Here is a 22,609-nt window from a genome sequence, read left to right on the forward strand (position 1 = left end):
AGCAGTGCGCATCGATACTTGTATGTTTACGCGTATTTTCGTAACTTTCATTGTTTACTGCCCCATTTTTACTGCTGTAAAATGAATATGCATTACATTTAAGTGCAAATAGCTCGCTTGGCATGCTTATAAGGCCTGCCCTATTTGCGTTTACTTTTGCCGGCCTCAGCCAATCGCACAGCTGGGGACATATGACATCATAGGTACTGCTGTGGGAAATGAGCTAGTGGGTCGCATGGCCATTCCCTTTTCCTAATTATATAGCTTATTCGAGTGAAGTGCGCGTTAAAAATGGTGTCAGTATGATTCTAACGACGCAATCTGTCAAATGAACCAAACTTGTGCGTTGTCTGCATGGCCCCTCTAAGCAAAGGCAAGGCAGCCAATTTTTTTATTTAGGCTGCCTTCATGCACACAGTAGTGCTCTATTGCTGCCAGAAACTCATTACGGGACTCCTGACATATTTACAGTTGCAATAAAAATCAGAAATAGAACGAAAAATCATTGGACACTCCACAATGTCCAAAAAACAAAGGAATAATGTGCGAGTGAGCTACCTAAAACACTGCGACAGAAGATCATATTCATCAAGGCAACTAATAAAAACCATGGCTAGTGCATAGCCACTACGCAGCTCATTTGTTAAGAGCTTATGTGCGTCCCCACAAGTTGGCTGTGTAAACCTACCGACACCTAACAGAGTCCAAGGTTCGACGAAAACTCGTCAGGGGAGGGTTATTCATTGATGAAATACAAACAGGCAGGCACTCGCCTGGTAATACAAGCAGGCACTCGCCTGGTCAAAAACAAATAAACAAATAAAGACGCCTTGGGGCCCCTACAGGCCCCTTGTTCACAATGAAGAGGGGTTGACAGGTCGCGACTATCTATAGGTTCGGTGGCGCAGAGTGCGCATGTATATCTCGGGGAGATTACCCCACGACCGGTTAGTCGTGTTTTTAGTTGGTTGAATATGCACTGATTCTAAAAGTAGTCGTGTCGACAGGCGCTTCTCTAATGCGATTATGCTTGCGGAATCCTAATCGATGACGTGGTCAGTAGCCAGGTGATGATCCGCCAAGGCATTTCAGCTTGCATTGCCTTTTTTGACATCGTTCTGGTGCTATTGAATTCTTTTAAAAATTTCCAGTTTCACCTATGTAGGATTAGGAACGAAAAAGAGACGCCGACCAGTCCAAACAAAACGTACTGACGTTTCGGCTTCCAGCACGAAGCCTTGTTCACAATAAATGCATCACCAGAAGTGGGTTGTTAAGTGGGCTTGAATAATCGCTGAAAAGAGCATGCGTAGATCGGGTTTAGATTTCAGTCATTACGATTGACTGTGTTAGATGTGGTCCAGTGTTGTACGTAACGGCGTTCCAAGGAACGGCGTTCCTGGAACTAGTTCCTTTTTGGAGGAACGAAGGAACGCCACCGTTCCATTAAGGATCGGTGGAACTGTAACGGTAACTCGTTAGATTTTTGAAGGAACGGCAGGAACGGCGTTCCTGCCGTTACATCACCAATATTTGGCTGTTTTTGATGCCAAAGGTCGAGTACAAAAATCCCAAGTCGTCGTGTTTCTCTTCCTATAAGCTGCCCAATTTGCCCGCCCTTCAGCGGATTGTGCTTCCTCGAAGGTCAAAGGCAGAAAAATAACCACGCAGTGATTCGCAGCTTAGGCTTGCTTTCATGCCGGTTGAGCTTACACGGCGTTCGACGGGTGAACAGCGCTGCCGCAAGAATGCTTTTTACCTTTCATCGTTGCCAAAATGCACGTCTGGCCGATAGAATTGTTGGCGCCGCAGGTTCCTTGTGAAACCACCCCTTCTGTATACTGTCACGGGTAATTACAGCATTAGTGCTCGCGAGGCGCGGGTGCGTTGTTGTCGGGGCAGTTGCGCTCGCTGTGAGGTCATTCAAAGGGTCGCCGGCTCTCAAAAGAGCTGGGCGCACCGCAGTGTCTCGGGATGTTGTACTGCTCGAAGTTACAGAATACGCGCACAGTTCTTCACGGCGCGGTCTGTCGCCGATCTGGCGGGAATGGGCCGACGGGAGTGGAAGGTGCTTTTGTATTGCATGCGTCGTGTTGACAAAGGGCAGTAATTCTGTCACTGTTGGGCATATTTTCGTCGCGCGCCGTATGGACAATACCTGAGAGAGGCCGCCCGAAGGTCAACTTCCAGCGCTCAGAGTTGGTGTAGTTGGTCGGTTTCAAGTTAAACCTGTGTTATACTTGTGCCTTGATGAATACCTGGAAGTTTGAGTGAGAGTGTTAGTGTGGATCACGTGATTGTTTGTGCACAAATATTTGGGTTTTGTTGACCTGGCCAATCAGCGGCTCAGTGTGAGTTAGAAATTAGTAGGTCCTCAAGGCTTGGTTTTAGTTTAATAAAACCGAAGTGCTTGGTGTTCTTGGACAGTCAGAGCGAGAACTATAAAGTCCATTTACAGAAGCTTGAGTCCGGTCGGTTGACAGAACCAGAGCGAACACGGAGCCCCTCGTGAGTTAGCTAGGTTTAGCCAGAGAAGACTCTGGTTTAGCTGAGATAATTTAAGCATTTCTCTGTTTTTTATGTGAACTTCGTTTATCGGGGGCGCAGGAATCGCGCGGCGCCGAGACTGACCATAAGAGAGAGAGATAGCTGGTTTTTTTTATTTTCGTTTTGTTTGAGCAAGTAGCAAGTTGGGTCTTCGTGGGTCTACCGGACATTTGAGAATCATCGAGCGCTATCTTGCCTGCTCCGGCACCAACCTGGATTCTGTCGCCTGCTGCAATGTGTTTTCTTACCCTCAAATTTGTGCTGTACGATCCGCAACGCTTCACTTTTGTAACCCCCTTAACCAAATCCTGCCAAGGGTCCTGTAAATTATTTTAAATAAACTGTAATATTGAATCTAATGCAAGAAATTTAATTATCTTCCTGCACGTGAGTAACTTTGTATTTGCACATCTGACGCGCAGGAACCTTACTGCGTCTATTATATGTGTTGCACCTAAAATAAACGAGCACCAAAAACGCAGTTAGACATGTCTGGGGTTTGTGCGGTGCTTCCTCAAAAAAAAAAAAAAAAATTGTCAGGGAGCGTTCCTTTGGATTATTTTTATTTCTAGATAATCTGCTGCCGGCGGTGTTCATATTCGTATAATATACGTAGTTCGATTATAGTTTTAAAATTCCAACTCTATTTTACCTATCAGACCCTATATTTTAAAAATCGAATGTAACGTTAAAGTAACGAAACGTTCCAATTTTTGAACTGGAACTGGAACGCGTTCCTTTCGAAATAAAGGAACTTGTAACGGTAACTCGTTTCAAAATTGGGAAGGAACGAGGAACGAGGTTTCGTTCCTATTTTAGAGGAACGTGTACAACACTGATGTGGTCTGAATGATTAGTGATTCCAGATGTAGCCGTGATGCTGTCACTTTTTCTGTAGTGACGATTCTTGCATTGTCCCAATCAATCTTGTGGTCATTCACGACGGCGTGTTCGGCTTTTATTCTTTACGTCACGTGCGTGCTGCTGCAGACGATTCTTATAATTCCCTGATTCCCCGATATACACGCCGCTGCAGCCTGCACAAGGTATCTCGTATACCACACTGGGGAAGCGCTCCTTGGGAAAGCGGTCCTTGACTCTCACGAGCTCATGGCGCATCTTTTTGGCTGGACCGTGGGCCACCTGCATGTCATATTCCCATAGGATATGTGCCAAACATTCACTTGTTCCTGGAAGGTAGGGCACAGGAGCTCGCTTCATCGGGGCAGGAGGCACGTCCAGTTGTCCCCGTCGGGTCAGTTGGCGTTCCGTTGCGTTTATAAAGTGCCTCGGGTAACCGCAGCTAGCCAGGTCGTCCCGCACCTTTGCCGTGTCCACCGCCGCATCCTCGGGCTTCGAGCACAATCTTTTCGCACGCTGCAGTAGCGTGCTAACAACAGCCCTCTTGTGGGAAGCGGGGTGCACGGAGTTGAAGTTCAGGTAGCGGCCTGTGTGCGTTTCCTTGCGGTATGCTGAAACGTGGCCTCTGGCCCTGCCGAGACACGAGGACGTCCAGGAAGGGAAGCTTGCCATCGGCCTCCTCTTCTGACGTGAACTGAATGGCACGGTCCATACAGTTGAGGTGGGCCAGCAAGCTGTTCGCCGCGTCTTTCTGAACGACGCAGAAACAATAATCGACATAACGCAAGAACACTTGGTTGAGGGGCAAAGGAGGCTAGCGTGCGTGCTTCCAGCGCTTCCATGGGCAGGTTCGCCGCCGTGACCGAAATAGCGGCACCCATTGGAGTCCCCTGCCTTTGCTTGTAAAAATGGCCCATAAAGACGAAGTACGTATTGTTCAGGCAAAAATCTAGAAGCCTGCGTAGTTCTGGCACATCCATCGGTGATCTCTCGGGCAACGTCTCATCAGCCTCGAGAGCAGCGGTGCATACGGTGACAGCCAGGTCACTCGGAATGCTCGTGAAAAGGGACTTCGTGTCGAAGGACACCATCAAGTCGTCTTTCTCGATCACGGTGTTGCGAGTCTTCTCGACAAAATCGAAAGAATTACGAACGTGAGTGGTCCCTTTATTGACGAGCGGAGCCAGAACTTGGAGCAGGAACTTCGACAGGTGGCCCACATTCCAGCCAAAAAGATGCGCCATGAGCTCGTGAGAGTCAAGGACCGCTTGCCCAAGGAGCGCTTGCCCGGTGTGGTATATGAGATACCTTGTGCAGACTGCAGCGGCGTGTATATCGGGGAATCAGGAAATTATAACAATCGTCCGCAGCAGCACGCACGTGACGTAAAGAATCAAAGCGTCCGCAACAATGCTGTAGCCAAACACGCCATCGTGAATGACCACAAGATTGATTGGGACAATGCAAGAATCGTCGCTACAGAAAAAGTGACAGCATCACGGCTACATCTGGAATCACTAATCATTCAGACCACATCTAACACAGTCAATCGTAACGACGGAAATCTAAACCCGATCTACGCACGCTCTTTGCAGCGATTATTCAAGCCCACTTAAACGACCCACTTCTGGTGATGCATTTATTGTGAATAAGGCTTCCGTGCTGGAAGCCGAAACGTCAGTACGTTTTGTTTGGACTGGTCGGCATCTCTTTTTCGTTTCTAATGTACCCTCCCGGCCAGACGGGATTCCGTCATGCTCTCGATTTCACCTATGTAGGATGCGTCACAATCCTTGCATGGAATTTTGTAGGCAACTACGGGGGCATCTTGATTTTTCTAAAGGGTCCTTCACGCGTACCAGCTTCTGATTAAGCTGGTACGCGTTTAACACCATATTTTAATTTTAACACCATATGTGCCAAACACCCTTGCAAGAGCTTCACTGATGCCTTGCGTGTAGGGGACGGCAGCGCGGTTTTGCCTGTATTCTTCAGGAACCCTTTCGGGGGAGGCAACTGAAGCCCGCAATTGTTGCGTCCTCACACGCTTTGACGGGTAGCCGTTGCTGCGAAGGTCCTTCCTTACCACGGCTAGCTCTTGCTTGCACAGACCAGGCTCACAGCAGATTCGTGATGCGCGTGAGAAGAGTGCAGCGGCGACGAAGCGTTTTTGGCCTGTAGGATGCGCAGAGTCGAACCCCAGGAATCTACCCGTGTGGGTCGGCTTTCGATACACACTGGTTGTAAATCCTTTGGCCGACCGTCTCACAAGTACGTCGAGGAAGGCGATCTGTCCATTATTTTCTTGTTCCATGGTGAACTGGATGCTTGGAACACAAGAGTTTAGATGCTCAAATAAAGGCATTACGTTTCGGCGGTGGATCACACAAAAATAGTCGTCTACGTAGCAGACAAAGATCTTGGGGCTGTCTTGTACGAGCATAGCGCAGAATTTTCTAGAGCCTCTAGGGCAATATTCGCACAGACTACTGAAACGGAAGCTCCCATCGCTGTTCGAAACCGCTGGTCCGTTGAAAACAAAATATGTGTTCTGCAGGCCAAATTCCAGGAGACGATATAAGTCTTGCATCTCAATTGGCGAACGTGAAGGCAGAGATGCATCGTTCTCGAGTAGATCCTTGCAACTCCGGACCGCGTAATTTTGCCTGGAATTTGGCCTGCAGAACACGTTTTGTTTTCAACGTACAATGTTAAAAGCAGCGGTTTGGAACAGCGATGGGAGCTTCCGTTTCAGCAGTCTGTGCAAATATTGCCTCAGAGGCTCTAAAAAATTCTGCGCTATGCTCGTACAAGACGGGCCCAAGATTTTTGTCACCTACGTAGACTGCTTTTGTGTGATCCACCGCCGAGACGTAATGCCTTTAATTGAGCATCTAAACTCTTGTGTTCCAAGTATCCAGTTCACCATGGAACAGGAAAATAATGGACAGATCGCCTTCCTCGACGTACTTCTGAAACGGTCGGCCAAAGGATTTATAACCAGTGTTTATCGAAAGCCGACCCACACGGGTAGATACCTGGGGTTCGACTCTGCTCATCCTATAGGCCAAAAACGCTCCGTCGCCGCTGCACTCTTCTCACGCGCATCACGAATCTGCTCTGAGCCTGGTCTGTGCAAGCAAAAGCTAGCCGTGGTAAGGAAGGACCTTCGCAGCAACGGCTACCCTTCAAAGCTTGTGAGGACGCAACAATTGCGGGATTCAGTTGCCTCCTCCGAAAGGGTTCCTGAAGACGGGCAAAAACGCGCTGCCGTCCCCTACACGCAAGGCATCAGTGAAGCTCTTGCAAGGGTGTTTGGCACATATGGCATTAAAATTGCACAAGTGCCAACGAACAGGCTTAAGCAAAAGCTGGTACGCGTGAAGGACCCTTTAGAAAAATCAAGATTCCCCGGAGTTGCCTACAAAATTCCATGCAAGGATTGCGACGCACCCTACATAGGTGAAACTGGAAATATTTAAAATAAGAATTCAATAGCACCAGAACGATGTCAAAAAAGGCAATGCAAGCTGAAATGCCTTGGCGGATCATCACCTGGCTACTGACCACGTCATCGATTGGGATTCCGCAAGCATAATCGCATCAGAGAAGTGCCTGTCGACACGACTACTTTTAGAATCAGTGCATATTCAACCAACTCCCCGAGATATACATGCGCACTCTGCACCACCAAACCTATAAATAATCGCGACCTTTCACCCCCCTTTCATTGTGATCAAAGGCCAGTAGGGGCCCAAAATGTCTTTGTTTATTTGTTTTTGACCAGGCGAGGGCCTGCTTGTATTTCATCAACACCGAACTAACCCGCCTGAATCACCACTTTATAGACATTGAGCAATTATTTGAATTGGTTTATTGTAGCAAGCTGTCTTGTTTATTTCCTTATTTTTTTGGCATTTCCTGTCTCATTTGAAATTGGGAGACCAGATAGCTTTTACTACGGGCCACGCACTGGCAACAACAAATATTTGATTTCACTTTAAACAATTTTCGGTTATGTTTTATTGCTCACCAGCCAATGACCTGAAATATAAGAGGCTCCTAAAACATGTGCTGGCATTTCTTTCCTGCACTGCAGTACAACTAATCATGACTTTTATCATATTTTGTTCACAAATTGTAATATTTAGAAAGTATTCAGCTGAATGAAAATGTTATTTCAGTAGCATGCGCAATCAGCAGGGCCTCAATGACTCTCACCACGTGGTTCACTTGTTTCTGTCACAAATAACCTGATTGCAGCCACATTCCACCCAAGACGAAGGTAACATATCCTCTGGGATGATGAATATTTAAAATGCCTTACGAGTAAGTGCTAAGCACATGAAATTGTGGCATTAAAACCGAAGATCCCTCTGCGGCATCCTTCACTTGGGGCAGCGCTTGATCACAAACTTCGAGAAGTTGAAAAATGCTCCATGCGCCGCTCCAGCCAGCAGAAACAATGCAGGACGCAAGTTGGTAGGTGGACCGTTGGCATCCTGCGATTGTGAAGATTTTTTTAGTAGATGCACTTTTTTTTGTACCACTGTTCATTTTTCCGTTAACAAGCAGCTGAACTCCTGCAGGTTCTACGAATCATACAAGCATAATAAAACGCAGCAATGCAGAACAATTGGCAGGGTTACCTCAATTTTTCTTTTCTAGGAATGAAAAAAATGTAGGTAATCTATACACAACTACAATCAAACCTTTCAATTTTTACCTACTTCACTCCTAACAAGCACACATACACGTTAGACATGTGAGAAAGCTGCTAAATTTATGCCCACAAACTTAATCAGGCATTAGAAATCGGCAGGGAACGACGTGTCACCTTTAAATGGCACTTTTTTCGTTCAAAACACTAAAATGGGCGAGAAAGACCCATAACTATGATTTGGTACCCTTATCTGGTATGGTTTTCAGGCAATGCTTACATCTCACTTCAGTACCTTCAGGTGGTGGAGATCTTTGAAAACTCATTGCGGGCAAGTGGGTTGTGTTCAAGCTCTCGTATCTTGCCAGCATATGCTGGATTCCAGCATTCCCAAATCAACGTGACGACTCGAATGTGGTGGATGCAAGAGAAAGAATAAGCACACGCCAAGGGCGTAGCCGGGGGGGGGGGGGGAGGGGGGGGGGGGTCCCGGTGCCCCCCCCTTCATAATGTTTTATGTCAAGGCTGGAGTTATCTTTGTGGGTGTTCTTTTCCCCGGGGCTTCTCCTCCAAGCCGCTGCAGCGCTGAGGATCTCACCCCGGGTATCTCCAACCGACAAACTCAGCCTCCGATCAAAACTATACATTTATTTACAGCCCAGTGGGCGGCTAAAAAACAGCGCTCAGGCGGAGCTCGAAGACGACGGGCCGAGCTCTCCTGTGCCCGGACCGCGTCTCTCTCGTCTCCTTGTCTTCATATTCCCTCCACCCTGACGCTGGGAGCGAGGGAAGAGGGAAAAGCGAGTCCTTCGTGGGAACCCCATGTGGTGGCCATTAGCGCATCCGGTGCGAGCAGGCGCGACCCTCCTCGGAATGCGGGGAGTTTCAAGGCGCCGCGTGACACGACACGTGCGTTCAATTTCTGTGCTGCTCGTCCCAGGGCCCGCGCCAGTTCATGCGTCGAAGCGCCCGACACCTCCACCGCCACTGTGAAACATAACTTCAGGAATGTTTCACACACCACACACACTTTGCGAGCGTGCTCCATCGTTCCTTCAATTGGCGACACAACAATGAGCACGGCCAGTGCCCCTTGACCCTGGCTGCAGGTCACCATGACAAATTAGGCACAATCCTCACATAGCTCATTCAGAGCGAGCGGCCTTTATAATGCGGTACGCACCGGCCGTCGTCGTCCGAAAACGCCCTTTCCATGCGCCGCACACCCTCACACAACAGTATCATGGGCCCCTCTCCTCCTCGCTTCCTCGCTCGGGAAGGGACCACTGCTGGCTCGTCACCATGCGTTGAAGCCACTCTGCACTGAGGTGAAGCTAACTGACTCTTTCGCCTCTTTCTAGGCGAACCCTCGGGTTCGGCCGCTTCTGCGCTCGGAGCGCCGTGCTCCACTACGCACCGTTGGTCAGCGTAAGCAGGAGAGGACTGCTTAGCGGCTACGTCAACGCTGACATGAAATGCTGTAGGGGCTATCTCTTCAGCCACTCCTACAGACCTACCTGTAACTGCCCTGGGCTGCATTACATGAGCGGCCGTACCCTGATTTACACTTTCCTCGCTGAATTCGCTGGAGCTCCCTATGGCAATCACATTGTCGGTACTCGACATTTGGGTATCTCGAGAAACACAAGATACAGTGTGCGTGACACCAACTGCATCCGATTCCTTGCGCGATTCCCGTGCTGCTGCATCCTGCAATGCAACTGGCCGCTCGCCCACGCTCCCGGAACGTTCTCCCTCTCTGAACGCGGTGACAACGGGCTCACGCTCGACTGAAACCAGCCCCTTCACAACGGCTGATTTAAGAACTTCATAGTTCTTCCCCTCCTTCCTGTGCGAACCCTCGTGTTCGGCCGCTACTGCACCCCTGTGCGCGCACAAAGCGCCGTTCTCTACCACACAACGTTGTGTGAAGCAAGGAGTAGCGAGGGGCCCATCGGCAACATGAACAATAACATGCGACGCTGCGGAGCCTTTCTCTCTTGCCATCAGCTTCATCACGGGCATGCGCACACTCTCATTCAACTTTGACTGCCTGTCATTTACCAACGCAGCCTCGCGCGTAACACCTTCCTTCACCTCCATCTTTATTTCGGTGAAATTCTCTAAGCGGGATGCTTCACTATCCTGCTCCCCGGTTGCAGAAAATCTCAACGCCCACGAAGGAACGTGCGCCACTAACCTATCTTCGCCTTTCCCACGTGACTCTGATCGTGGCGGATCCCGCGAAACAGGAGGACTACGCGCGCCCAGTGAATGGGTTCCACCCAGCGCATCTTTCGGCGTACCGGAGCACCCCAGTTCACTCTCTCCCCGAGTGCTGAACATTACTGTTTGAGCAATCGGTGAGGTAGGAACGTTGTTAGCTCTCTTGAAACGTCCACTCTTCGAACGTTCCGCTGCTAAATCTGCCTCAGCGATTCTCAATTTCGCCAGCAATAGCGCCTTCTGCTCAGCGAACGACATTGCAATGCTTGCTGTCCCTGCAACGTTCATGCACGCTTCCTAATCCTCATCATTATCTCGCGGCTACACCTAGATAGCCGCTAGATGTCATGGTGAACCGCAGACCCAGCATCAAACGAGGCACTGACCTGTATAGCTCGGCGCCTGTAGAGATGCCGCACCGGTGCAGATGGGTTATCCATTTATGCACCGCTCCTTCCGCCGAGGTGTCCACCAAACAATCGCCCGCCGACTTCTCGCCTGCCGCTTCTCCTTCAGTGGGCTGCTGATGCCTCCACTGACCGCTCGCCAAGCTGCTTCTCCGCTGCTCAGCAGGCCGCAGAGATTGCCTCGGTCTCTGTTGAGACGTCCGTTGAGCGCCGCTCGAGCCGCTTCTCCACCTGGGTGGCGAGCTCGCTGCTCCTGCAGATCTCGTTCAGCAGGCTGCCGCTCTCCGTTGAGAAGTCCGCTGAGCGCCGGTCGAGCCGCTTCTCCACCAGGCTGACGAGCTCGCTGCTCCCGCCGATCCCGTTCAGCAGGCCGTGACTTCTCCGCCTGCTCCATCTCGCCCGCCGGCTGGCTGAGTCGTCGCTGTTGAAGATCCTGTCGACTGCGCCAGTTATCTTCTTGGATGTTATTTTCCCCGGGGCTTCTCCTCCAAGCCGCTGCAGCGCTGAGGATCTCACCCCAGGTATCTCCAACCGACAAACTCAGCCTCCGATCAAAACTGTACATTTATTTACAGCCCAGTGGGCGGCTAAAAAACAGTGCTCAGGCGGAGCTCGAAGACGACGGGCCGAGGTCTCCTGTGCCCGGACCGCGTCTCTCTCGTCTCCTTGTCTTCATATTCCCTCCACCCTGACGCTGGGGGCCAGGGAAGAGGGAAAAGCGAGTCCTTCGTGGGGGTCCAACCCCATGTGGTGGCCACTAGCGCATCCGGTGCGAGCAGGCGCGACCTTCCTCGGGATGCGCGGAGTTTCAAGGCGCCGAGCGACACGTGCGTTCAATTTCTGTGCCGCTCGTCCCGGGGCCCGCGCAAGTTCGTGCGTCGAAGGAGTGTGGGCATGCCCGTGAAAAAGCTGATAGCCAGAGAAACAGCCTCAGCTGCGTCGCATGTTCTAATTCATGTGACCGATGAGCCCCTCTCTACTCCTTGCGTCACATAACGGTGTGTGGTAGAGAACGGCGCTTTGTGCGCGAACGGTGGTTCAGTAGCGGCCGAACGCGAGGGTTCGCACATTAAGGAGCGGAAGAACTATGAGGTTCTTAAATCAGCCGTTCTGAAGGGGCGGAGACTGGCTTCAGCTGAGCGTGAGCCTGTCGTCGCACCGTGCGGAGACAGAGAACATCCTGGGAGCGTGGCCGAGCGGCCAGTAGCTTTGCAGGATGCGGCAGCACGGGAATCGCGTGAAGAATCGGATGCAGTTGGTGTCGCGCACACTGCATCGTGTGTTTCTGGAGGTCCCCGAATGTCGAGTCCCGAAAATATGATTGCCATGGGAAGCTCCAGCGAATTGAGAGAGGGAAGTGCAAATCAGGGTACGGCCGCTCATGTAACGCAGCCCCAGGCAGTTGCAGGTAGAACTGCAGTGACTGAAGAGATAGCCTCTCCGGCATTGCATGACCGCGTTAACGTGCCCACGAAGCAGCCCTCTGCTGACCAAAGGTGTGTCGTAGAGAATGACACCTCGTGCGCGTACGGTGGGTCAGAAGCGGCCGAACCCGAGGGTTCGCCTGGAAAGAGGCGCAAGCGTCAGTCAGCTTCACCTCAGTGCAGAGTGGCTCCAACGCATGCTGACGACCCAGCAGTGGTCCCTTCCCGAGCGAGGAAGAGAGGAGCCCCTGATACTGTTGTGTGAGGGTGTGCGGCGCATGGCAAGGGCGTTTTCGGACGACGACGGCCGGTGCGTACCGCATTCTAAAGGCCGCTCGCTCTGAATGAGCTATGTGAGGATTGTGCCTAATTTGTCATGGTGACCTGCAGCCAGGGTCAAGAGGCACTGGCCGTGCTGATTGTTGTGTCGTCAACTGAAGGAACGATGGTGCACGGGCCAAATGTGTGTGTGGTGTGTGTTTCGTGTGTGAAACATTCCTGAAGGTATGTTTCACAGTGGCGGTGGAGGTGTCGCGCGCTTCGACGCACGAACTGGCGCGGGCCCCGGGACGAGCGGCACAGAAATGGAACGCACGTGTCGCTTGGCGCCTTGAAACTCCGCGCATCCCGAGGAAGGTCACGCCTGCTCGCACCGGATGCGCTAATGGCCACCACATGGGGTTGGACCCCCACGAAGGACTCGCTTTTCCCTCTTCCCTAGCCCCCAGCGTCAGGGTGGAGGGAAGATGAAGACAAGGAGACGACATCGGGAGACGTGGTCCGGGCGCAGGAGAGCTCGGCCCGTCGTCTTCGAGCTCCGCCTGAGCACTGTTTTTTAGTCGCCCGCCGGGCTGTAAATAAATGTACAGTTTTGTATCAGAGGCTGAGTTTGTCGGTTGAGGATACCCGGGGTCAGATCCTCAGCGCTACTGCGGCTTGGAGGAGAAGCCCCGGGGAAAAGAACATCCAAGAAGATAACTGCTGGGCTGCGGTTTAAGCAGCCTGAAAAACCGCCTGAAGTCACCTGCAGGCGCGGAACCTGCAGTTTTAAGGACATTCTTGCTCATATAAAGCTGAAAACAAGGGCTATGTCAACGTCTGATCCCTGCGCCCGCTCCAGATGCTGTACCTGTCAACATATACAGCCCGGCTGCATTTCGCGCCGGATACACCGACAAGCGCTGGGAACCTGCCACGAGCCAATCGAAACAGCCCCACTGTTTCAATGGCGGAACAGCACGGCCAGGGAATGGCAGAACAGCAGGAAAAGCCTCATATAGGCTTACATGTTGTCGGGAGCGTGTCATTCCTTGTCTTTACACTGGTACAAAGTATAATCACATGACAGAGCACGTCGCTGTATTTTGTTCAGTCAACTATCAATCCTTGATATGTTTACTTTTCTACCGACATCGCATTTCATTGACTATTGCAGATCCATAATTTCTGCTGCATAAAAAGCATTCCTCTGCCCATCTTGTATTTCCTCCACATCAACAAAACTACACAATTCTCCCTAATGCGGAGCTTTGTTTTTTTGGCACTATTCCAGTTTCCTTGACCTCCCTCTTGGTTAGAATCAGCATTCTGTATTTGCTTAACAGGAGTTTTACTGAAGCCATGTCTGTTTCGATTTAACAGATAGAAATATAATGAAATTTAAGAAACGTGCAACAAGCTCAACATTCAACAGCAGTGCAATAAGGTGTTCCGCTTAGCGAAAGTTTACTACTCGCGCTACTAGCACAAAAAATAACAAAAGGCGATTACTTAAGGACGAAGACGCACATTTGCTAGTTTCACCACCATAATATACGAATGCGCCGCATGTACAGTCCACTGCGATTCGGAGGTTGTCGCGGGAAAGCTACTCTTTCAAACGAAGCAGGAAGAAGGAAGAACAACAGCTTTAGCAAATATTCCATGCAAGTTTCGTTATCATTGGTGTAGATAAAGGGCAACCAAGTCCAAGTCTGTGCTTGATAACAACGAATGTACAGCGCCGTCCACGCTAGGTGCGAACACGGCGCAGCGTGGCCTCGCTCAGCGGAGCGCCAGCGCACAATCCACGGCCGCGCATCGAAGCTAAGCGGCGCAGGCGCACAGGGGCTTGGAGGCGGGGCTTCGTGTAGTCTGCTAGAGCGGGAGAGCGCCGTGCCTGCTTTGCTGTGAAGCACGCCTAACTGTAGGCTTGCCTGTAGCGTCTAAGCGCGCTGCGACGGCGTTGCGGGAAAGCGCACTTTCCTTACTACGGCGCGTTGTGTAGTTTCTGCGTACGAGAACCCACAGCTTCCGCTTTTCAGTTCCGCGGTGCAGGTTAAATGCAAGTATTGTTGCAAACATTTCAGGACTGGCGGCTTGGTTTGGTTCAATGAGAGACGCTGTATAGAACGGCATCGTATAATTTCGGCCACTAGGATTTATTTAATGCTCACTGGCATTACGCAGAACATAATTGTCTGTGCATTTCGCCTCCATGGAATTTCGGTCACAGCGGCTGGGTTTCGATCTGCCGAATTTCTTCCAGATGTGTATTGGCTTTTTTCAAACATATGAATATCGCGCATCGTTGAGATGGTTCAAGGAGTCGCGAGGAAGTACGGGTCTTACCATAAAGGAGGATGCGCACAGGTGGCAACAAAGGGAGGGGCCGCTTTCTCCAAATAACTAGCCATGTAGGGAGCGCAACCAATGACGTATGCATTATAATTTAGCACACTAGAGTGGGACCGGTCCAGGATTTGACCGTAGAGTAGACGACTGTGCTGGGGGCGTGACTTCCTGGCTGGGCGACTGCTTGAACCATCTCGACGATGCGCGATATTCATATGTTTGAAAAAAGCCAATACACATCTGGAAGAAATTCGGCAGATCGAAACCCAGCCGCTGTGACCGAAATTCCACGGAGGCGAAATGCACAGACAATTATGTTCTGCGTAATGCCAGTGAGCATTAAATAAATCCTAGTGGCCGAAATTATACGATGCCGTTCTATACAGCGTCTCTCATTGAACCAAACCAAGCCGCCAGTCCTGAAATGTTTGCAACAATACTTGCATTTAACCTGCACCGCGGAACTGAAAAGCGGAAGCTGTGGGTTCTCGTACGCAGAAACTACACAACGCGCCGTAGTAAGGAAAGTGCGCTTTCCCGCAACGCCGTCGCAGCGCGCTTAGACGCTACAGGCAAGCCTACAGTTAGGCGTGCTTCACAACAAAGCAGGCACGGCGCTCTCCCGCGGTAGCAGACGACACGAAGCCCCACCTCCAAGCCCCTGTGCGCCTGCGCCGCTTAGCTTCGATGCGCAGCCGCGGATTGTGCGCTGGCGCTCCGCGGAGCAAGGTCACGCTGCGCCGTGTTCGCACCTAGCGTGGACGGCCCTGTACAGCTTGAAACCCAAAGGGTGGCAAGTCAGTCGTGCAGGCCATTGTTGCATCATGGAACAGCCAACAAGGGAGCGAAGAGTGTGAAATCTCGATTTTCATGGTTCCGAAACGAAACCGTGGGCTGGTGGCACGCTTGGCCGCTCGATAACCTTCAAATCGTGCTCGACTGTACTTCATAGCTGACAAGAAAACTTAATAGTCCCTTTTCTAAAACACGAGAATCTTGATAGTAAACATTCAGTGTTGGCCTCCACTTCCGCCTGACGAACTTCGGGGTCCGCGCGCCACTCACGAGCGCGCTCATGATCACACTCACGAGCGCGGGTCCGCCTAACCACCTGCTCTGCGGACAAATGAATCGCCCGTAGTCTGCCCATAGACCAGCGAACAGCAATTTAGCTGATCATCACTATCATCACCATCTAAGCTCCTTAAAGGAGCCATGAAGAGAAAATACCACTTCGTTTAATTTGAAAGAACTAGGATTCAGTATGTCACTCAGCTACATTAGAGCCGCAAAATATGTTTTTTAACGCAAAAAAAGCAAGAAGTATTTAAAAACTTTCAAATTTTGCGCCACAGTGACGTGTTATGAGCAAGAATGACGTCATACGGGCCCACAATAAAACAATTTTCAGTGCCTTAACTGCACGTTAACGTTCAAGTGATGCGGTCAAATGAAACTAGAGGCCGGATTACAGACGTCCAGTCATGTGCCGTCGCGACAGGTCAGTTAGACGGCCGCCAATCGCACAAACAAGGTTCCGTGACGTCATAAATAAGTTGCGGGAAATTGGCTAGGGGGTCGCGACTGCTTCAAACGTTTTCCTTAATATCTCCGTTATTTTTTCGAAGATTGCGATGATATTGGGATCATTGTTATCAGGACTAAGCAGTCTTTCTAATAAACCCAACTTGTATTTTGTCTTCATGGCTCTCCTTTAAGGTGGGCTTTACAGGTAGTGTTGAGCATACACAAATCGCATGTTAAAGTCAGTTATTTCAAGCTTCGTTTGCAAAACAACGCGCAAGATGCCTTGCCTACATATTTCCCCGTCCCATTTTTTGGTCGACCACACCCCCCCCCCTCCCCCCCCAAAAAATTCCTGGCTTGTACGAGGGAACTTGTACATTCAAGTGATCGAACATTATTGAAGTATGGTAGCCCACTGTGCTACCAAAACTGTGTTTGAAAACTTACGTTCTGGCGGCCAAACACTGTTGACAATGCTTGTGGCTCTTGTCCGGTTGAATGGAGGGACGTGATGTGCTCAGACCGTCCAGGGGTCTAAAACAGGATGACACATGATTACCACGCAGGCAAGAATGGAAATTATTGGGTGCACGAATGTTACAACTCGGGCAACACAATATTCAGCCAAAATCAATGTCCGCGTACAGCGGCACCGTACACATGGTGAGGTGGCTCGCCGCAAACGCAACGAAGCTTGCGAGGCGCGCACATTCGCTCGCAAACGATTCTCCCTCGCCATTCCCAACACGGCACAAATGACAGCGGTGATTAACGAAGCCGTAAACGCTGCGCAGCACAGTTTAGAGGAGTAGCCGCCCGTGTTCTGATAAACTACGCGTAAGACGTGGTTTGCAGTGGTGAACTCTGAAGCTGTTCAATGTAGTGCTGCGGAATGGGAAACGTTACTGAGTTACTGAGCGCCACTGCGTTACTGAGCGCCAGTGCGTTCAGCGCTCAATGCAAGCACCACAATGTTCTTTCGCACATCGCCTTTCTAAAGACGAGCCCTCAAGGTTCAACCTAGCTAGTTCAGTTAAACAATTCACACACGCGGGCTCCTGTTAACGAATCCTTAAAGCGGCACTGACAGCTACAAACGGCATCCAGTGAAAAGAAAGGCGGCAAATGTGTCGAGACAGCTTACCTGCAGGAAACGAAGCAGAAGAGCGAGCGACGTTCAGGGGCAAGCGCCGAACGAATTTAGCCGTCTTCAGGTGGCAAAGTTGTTCTCAAATACTTCATCGCGAAGTCGAACACGACAGAAATAACCGAAGACGACGAGGTGTCCAATTAATCATAATAACTGCGCTTGTGTAACTGCACACCACAGTAAACAATCCATGAAAGACGGGTCACGGCATGGAGGGTCACGGGTACAGTGAACTAGAATGTCTTGATCCAGTGGCGCGAACGGGAGCGCTCTGCCGCGTTCGGCTGAAGCAAAGCGCGTCTACCGCCGCCAGGGGCGCCACTGCGCCTTCTCCGAAAACGGTACCGCGGTTGAACGGGCCGTTGCTTGGGGCGCTCGCCAGCTATTGCCGCTGCCGTTTTTTAGTGTGGTACAGTAATTAACCTTTACGGAAGAAAGATGCTCACTTTTGTTGTCCCTGTACCTTTCTAGGAACGTTTTGTTGCTTATCAGACCCGTTTGAGCCATCGGGCAAAGGCTACAAACGAAGTAGCGCTGTGTCGTCTGCTAGCGGCGCAGACGACACGAGGGAATGTGCGATGCGTTGGCGGCGCTCGGTCGGGCAGACTCTCCGTCTGTTTATGGTCGAGGCCGGCCTTTCATTTTCTGCGTGTTTTACGTTTCCGTGATGTTCCCCTACAGAAGCAAGGGGTATCTAATCGTCAGAAAAATAGTTATTGCGAGTGCTGTCGAATAGAGGTTTGACAGGCGCCGGGTAGCCGCGATGTCAAAACGAAGGACGGACACCTATTCCTTTGCTCCGGGTTGTCACAGTGGTTACCCAGGTGCTCCCAAGGCGTCTTTGTTCGCCGCTCCAATGGACGATGAACTGCGCAAAAAGTGGGAACAAAATTGGGGAAGACTGGACAAACTCTTGACCATAAATTTAGCCGTCAGTGAGCGCCACTTTGGGCCCGAGTGCATATATATTGCGGGATTAAATCCACGTAATAAACGGCTGTGAAGTGCGACTTGCACGCGGGAAGCTGTCACTGGCTCCAGGTGCTGTACCTACCATCCTGCCTACTGTGCGTCGAATTCTGTACGGAGCATGCAGGCGGAAGCCGCAAAGAAAAAGGCGGGCAAAAAAAAAAAAGAGTTCCAGTTTCGGCAGTCAGCAAGAAGCGACAAAGCTGAAGAGCCGAAAAAGATGAGGTGCGCCAGCCACCGAGATTTCTCTCTCTCCGCAGGGCTCATCAAATGAAGGCGCAAGTTCTGTGGAATGGGATGCTTTCACAATTAGCCATCTTCAAGAAGTCAAGCTTCCTTCAAAGCTCTGGTGCCGGCAAAATTTTGCCGGCGATCAAAACGTTCTTGGCGAAATAGATTCCCCAGCTGTTGCAAACAGTGTGCTGCAAGAAGCTGACAGCAGTTCGGCCTGCAAAGGGGCCATGACGGCTACGGCGTTTAGTGATGTATTGCACGTGCTAACGCCGCATTCAGCCCTAAGTGCCTGGGGAAAGCTTCCTCTAAAGGTAATTTGTTCATTGCAAACTTTGCTGCTGAAAAAATCAGCCGGGTGCTACTGGACGCGTGAATACTGGGTATAATTTGCTTCTGTAGAGGCAAATTCACGAGTAGGTTCATGCCGGGACTTTATTACAGTAAATACAAGAAAAGTAAATCCATTCGTAAAGAATTAAACATACCAGTTGTCCGCCGGCAGCACATCGAACGCGTACGCTCGTATCGATCATCTGCGCAGGTAGCAGACGACACCAAACAACACGATTTATAGCCGTTTCCCTACCGCTCAAACGGGCAGATTTGCAATAAAACGTTCCTAGCAAGGTACGGGGATGCCAGAAGCGAGTAGCTTTTTTTTTTTTGTAAAGGTTAATTACTACCCAACATCGGAACAACGACAGCCACAACAACTGCAGATCGCCTGAAGTACAGCGACTGCCGCGGCGGCGCCTTTCGAAGAGAGCGCAGCAGCGCCACCTGGTGTTTTCTACACAGAAGAGCACACCTCTTCCTCGCCGTTCGCGCCACTAGATCATTCTAGTTCACTATAGTCACGGTATAGTGCCTGGAATATACTGGCTAGTGTGCGGAGCGCACGCATTCTCTACGGGAGAGGGTGGCTCCGCCGGCGATGACTGCGCGCAGAGGCCGCAAGGGGCGCTGCTCGGCGAGAGGGTGCATGAAAGCCGCCAAGCTCCTCTGTCGCGGAGGCGTATTCGGCAGCCCACACTTTGGTCGGCGGCGTGTAAGCACTGCCGAAGTAAACAGGTAGTCCTTTTTCAGAAACTGTTCGCCCATCCTTACTGTAAATAAGCTACCAATCGCCTGGCTATTTTGTGATTTCATCCAGAAACCCAAATTTAAAGGGGCACTGACACAAAAATTTTGCATCTTGTTTTTTTTGTTGCGATAAGTAGCTAGTGACCTACTTATAACCTGTAGAAACCTCATTTGCTTCAGCGTGCGACGGTTGTTTAATTAGAGGCATTTTCAATGCGGCCAGTCGCAGTTTCGGTTTCAGCGAGTGCCGCGAAACGATGGATTTTGTGGATTTTGTGAACAAAGCTGACCACGTGACCGTCGGAGGGATATCACAGAGCAGAGCCGCCATAGCACTGTCGAATCCGCATCGACGGCAGTTTCTGCGAATGCCCCCACGTACTGATCTCGTGAGGCGCTTAATTAAAAAGCGACCGTGGATGTGACGCAGGCGCTGCGAGTGCAAATGTTACCGCGGCTAAAGAACGACGCGCGACGCTCGAGACGGTGGGTGGCAAGGCGCGCGCTGGGAGCAGCCGGCCGGTCTGCCTACAGGTCCGCCTACAGATGTGTTCGGCTCAGCACTGCGGCGGATATTCGAGCGCCGCTCTCGTAATCGGTGCAGATGACAATTTTTAATGCAACCAGCCATCGCATCATTAACTCCTTTCTCATGTAAGCCACCATGGTCGGGACTTGGGGACAATTTCGTGCAGCGCCGGTAACAAGCTATCACTCGAGGTCATGCTCGAGGTACTTGCGCCGGCCTGGGCCACTTCGCGGCCGTGGCCGCCGCCTGCACAGCGACCGTGCGGCCAGATCAGTGAGCTTTTTCGTGCCTCCGGCGCGTTTTCGCATCCAATGGTAATAAACAGTAATAGAAACAGAGTGCCTGGAATCGCTGTAGAACTTTGGTCGCGGCCAGCTGCCCGATTAGCTGACGAAATCACGGCGCCTCCGCCGCCAACGATCGGGTCGTTCGTTCTCGAGAGCAGAAGCTCCGCCCTCTGGCCCTCCGATTGGAGCAGCGAGCCAGGCGAGCCGGCAAAAATCGCCGGTAGTGCGGAAGCGGCAAACACAAACTCGTGACGTGTTTGGATGTTGTTTATTTACAATTGCGCGTGGTCCTCTGCTGGCTGCTCGGTTGCGTTTCGCACACTTCAAAATTGATTTTAAATATGTTCTAGGCTGTGTTCGCCGCTGATATTTTGCAGATGATGTATATGTGTTCCCACCAATCTATCTCCGAAGTTATCTCGCCTTCAAAATTTTGTGTCAGTGCCCCTTTAAGCTCTCCTAAGGCAGTATATGGTATATGCCGACTGAGCGGGAAATTTAATTTGAATGGTTTATTAATAAAATATTCTGAACCTGCGGGGAGCTAAATCTGTTAGAAAAAGTGGCGCTTTCAGGAAATGAGATGGATACCGAACATCACAAAAATATTTTAATAATAAAACATAGTTCACTGTTAAACAGGTAACCGATTTAATTTGCAGGCACTATATATATTTATAACAGAAAAAAACACATTCCTATTGCATGCGGCTCTTTTCCTCTTAAATGACTAAATAAATAAACAAAATTTTCTATACCTTACGCGCGTTTCGACGAAATCCAACCTTGAAATCGGGCATGTGTACGTATATTAGCATGCTTTCTGTTTTTATTCGTGTTTTAGGAATAGATAAAAAGTTCTGCACGTTTCTACAAGCGTTTCCGTTTCACTTGCTAGTTTGATGATGATATCCTCACCATTGACGCTTTTAAGAATCTCTGTCCCCATGCTGAGCAGCGACAAATCGCCGAGGCAGCTGTCAGTCACCACTGATCAAAGCGGTTTTTGATCAATTTCAGCTGGCTGAATGACCTTCACAAGTGAAATTCATTACCGACAAGCACAAAAAAAAATGTAACAGCAACATAAACATCTGGGAATGAACCTTCAAAGTTTTCGCGGATTTGAAGTTTCGCCATGTCTGTCACAGAAGAGCAGCCTTCGAATTCGTTGCTCGCATATGAAATAAACTGCCCAAGCTTATCGGAAAATATGTGCCAGCCAGACTCGGACGGATACTTTTTGCAATGTCCATGTCCAGTGCCTGCAGGCTCCTCGAACTGAGGAAAAGCAGTTCCAATCTTTACAGCAAACTGCGAGGATACTTCGGTGTACGACATTTGAACGAAGTTGCTACAATGGTTTAAGTAATGTATTGCTTGCGCGCGCGCACGCACGCACGCACGCACGCACGCACGCACGCACGCACACACGCACACACACACACACGCACGCACGCACGCACGCACGCAACTAGCAAGTGAAGGCGGGCCTGGATTAAACGTTACATCAACGAGAACGCGCCGCCAGAAGACTTGAGATGTCCTCGAAAAGCTTCCAGCCCGATTGGTTTTATGTTAAGGGCCTGAACAAGGAAAGAGAAGGTCAAAGGCAACGACAAAAACACCTAAAGTTGCGACGCTGCCAGTAGTGTGAAGTGTATATAGTTCTCATTTGACTCCTTCCTTGAGTACCTAATTTGTTTGTTCGAGATACCCACACTTTTTTCATATTACCGTTCTTTGCCTTGCAGTTAGTATTTGAGCGCGTCTCTTTCTGTGTAGAACTATGTATAAGTGTGTATATGTATGCGTAGACAAATATATTTATTTTTGTTTATTTTCCGACGACAGAGAGTTGTCTCAATTGTGCTGTAATTCTTTGTTGTTGTTTTTTTGCTCACAACATTTCTCATACTCCCTTCCTAATTGCTTTGTATTTTTTTTCCTATTCCCATATTTGTAAGAACTATTTGCTCTGTTCGATTGCATGCATAGACAAGAGTGGTGAAATTTACGTTGCTGAGTGTTTAGAGGGCTGAGGACCTCCGTCAGGCCATCTGTGCCTGACGGAGGTTTTTTTTAATGTTCA

The 22,609-nt window shown here is 50.2% G+C and overlaps 1 protein-coding gene and 1 long non-coding RNA gene across 2 annotated transcripts; both read right to left on the reverse strand.

The window, feature by feature from the left end:
- Positions 1-6,744: 6,744 nt before the first annotated feature.
- On the reverse strand, positions 6,745-11,175 carry LOC144145890 (uncharacterized). The gene is made up of 2 exons (XM_077677727.1): positions 10,681-11,175; positions 6,745-7,910 (listed from the first exon to the last, which is right to left on the reverse strand). The coding sequence occupies exon 1, from the start codon at positions 11,093-11,095 to the stop codon at positions 10,727-10,729; it is 369 nt and encodes a 122-aa protein (XP_077533853.1). The 5' UTR covers positions 11,096-11,175; the 3' UTR covers positions 6,745-7,910; positions 10,681-10,726.
- A 1,534-nt stretch (positions 11,176-12,709) lies between these two features.
- Positions 12,710-17,624, reverse strand: LOC144145898 (uncharacterized). The gene is made up of 3 exons (XR_013317629.1): positions 17,410-17,624; positions 16,713-16,799; positions 12,710-13,164 (listed from the first exon to the last, which is right to left on the reverse strand). It is a non-coding gene; the product is annotated as an uncharacterized LOC144145898 (long non-coding RNA).
- Positions 17,625-22,609: the final 4,985 nt, after the last annotated feature.

This window comes from Haemaphysalis longicornis, unplaced genomic scaffold, assembly GCF_048455015.1.
Source record: "Haemaphysalis longicornis isolate Haplotype H1 unplaced genomic scaffold, Haemaphysalis longicornis Haplotype H1 scaffold_7, whole genome shotgun sequence".
NCBI lineage: Eukaryota > Metazoa > Arthropoda > Arachnida > Ixodida > Ixodidae > Haemaphysalis > Haemaphysalis longicornis.

What these genes read in the sequence shown, in the direction of transcription:
- LOC144145890 (XM_077677727.1), bottom strand. Translation starts at nt 11,095, where the DNA reads ATGGAGCAGGCGGAGAAGTCACGGCCTGCTGAACGGGATCGGCGGGAG.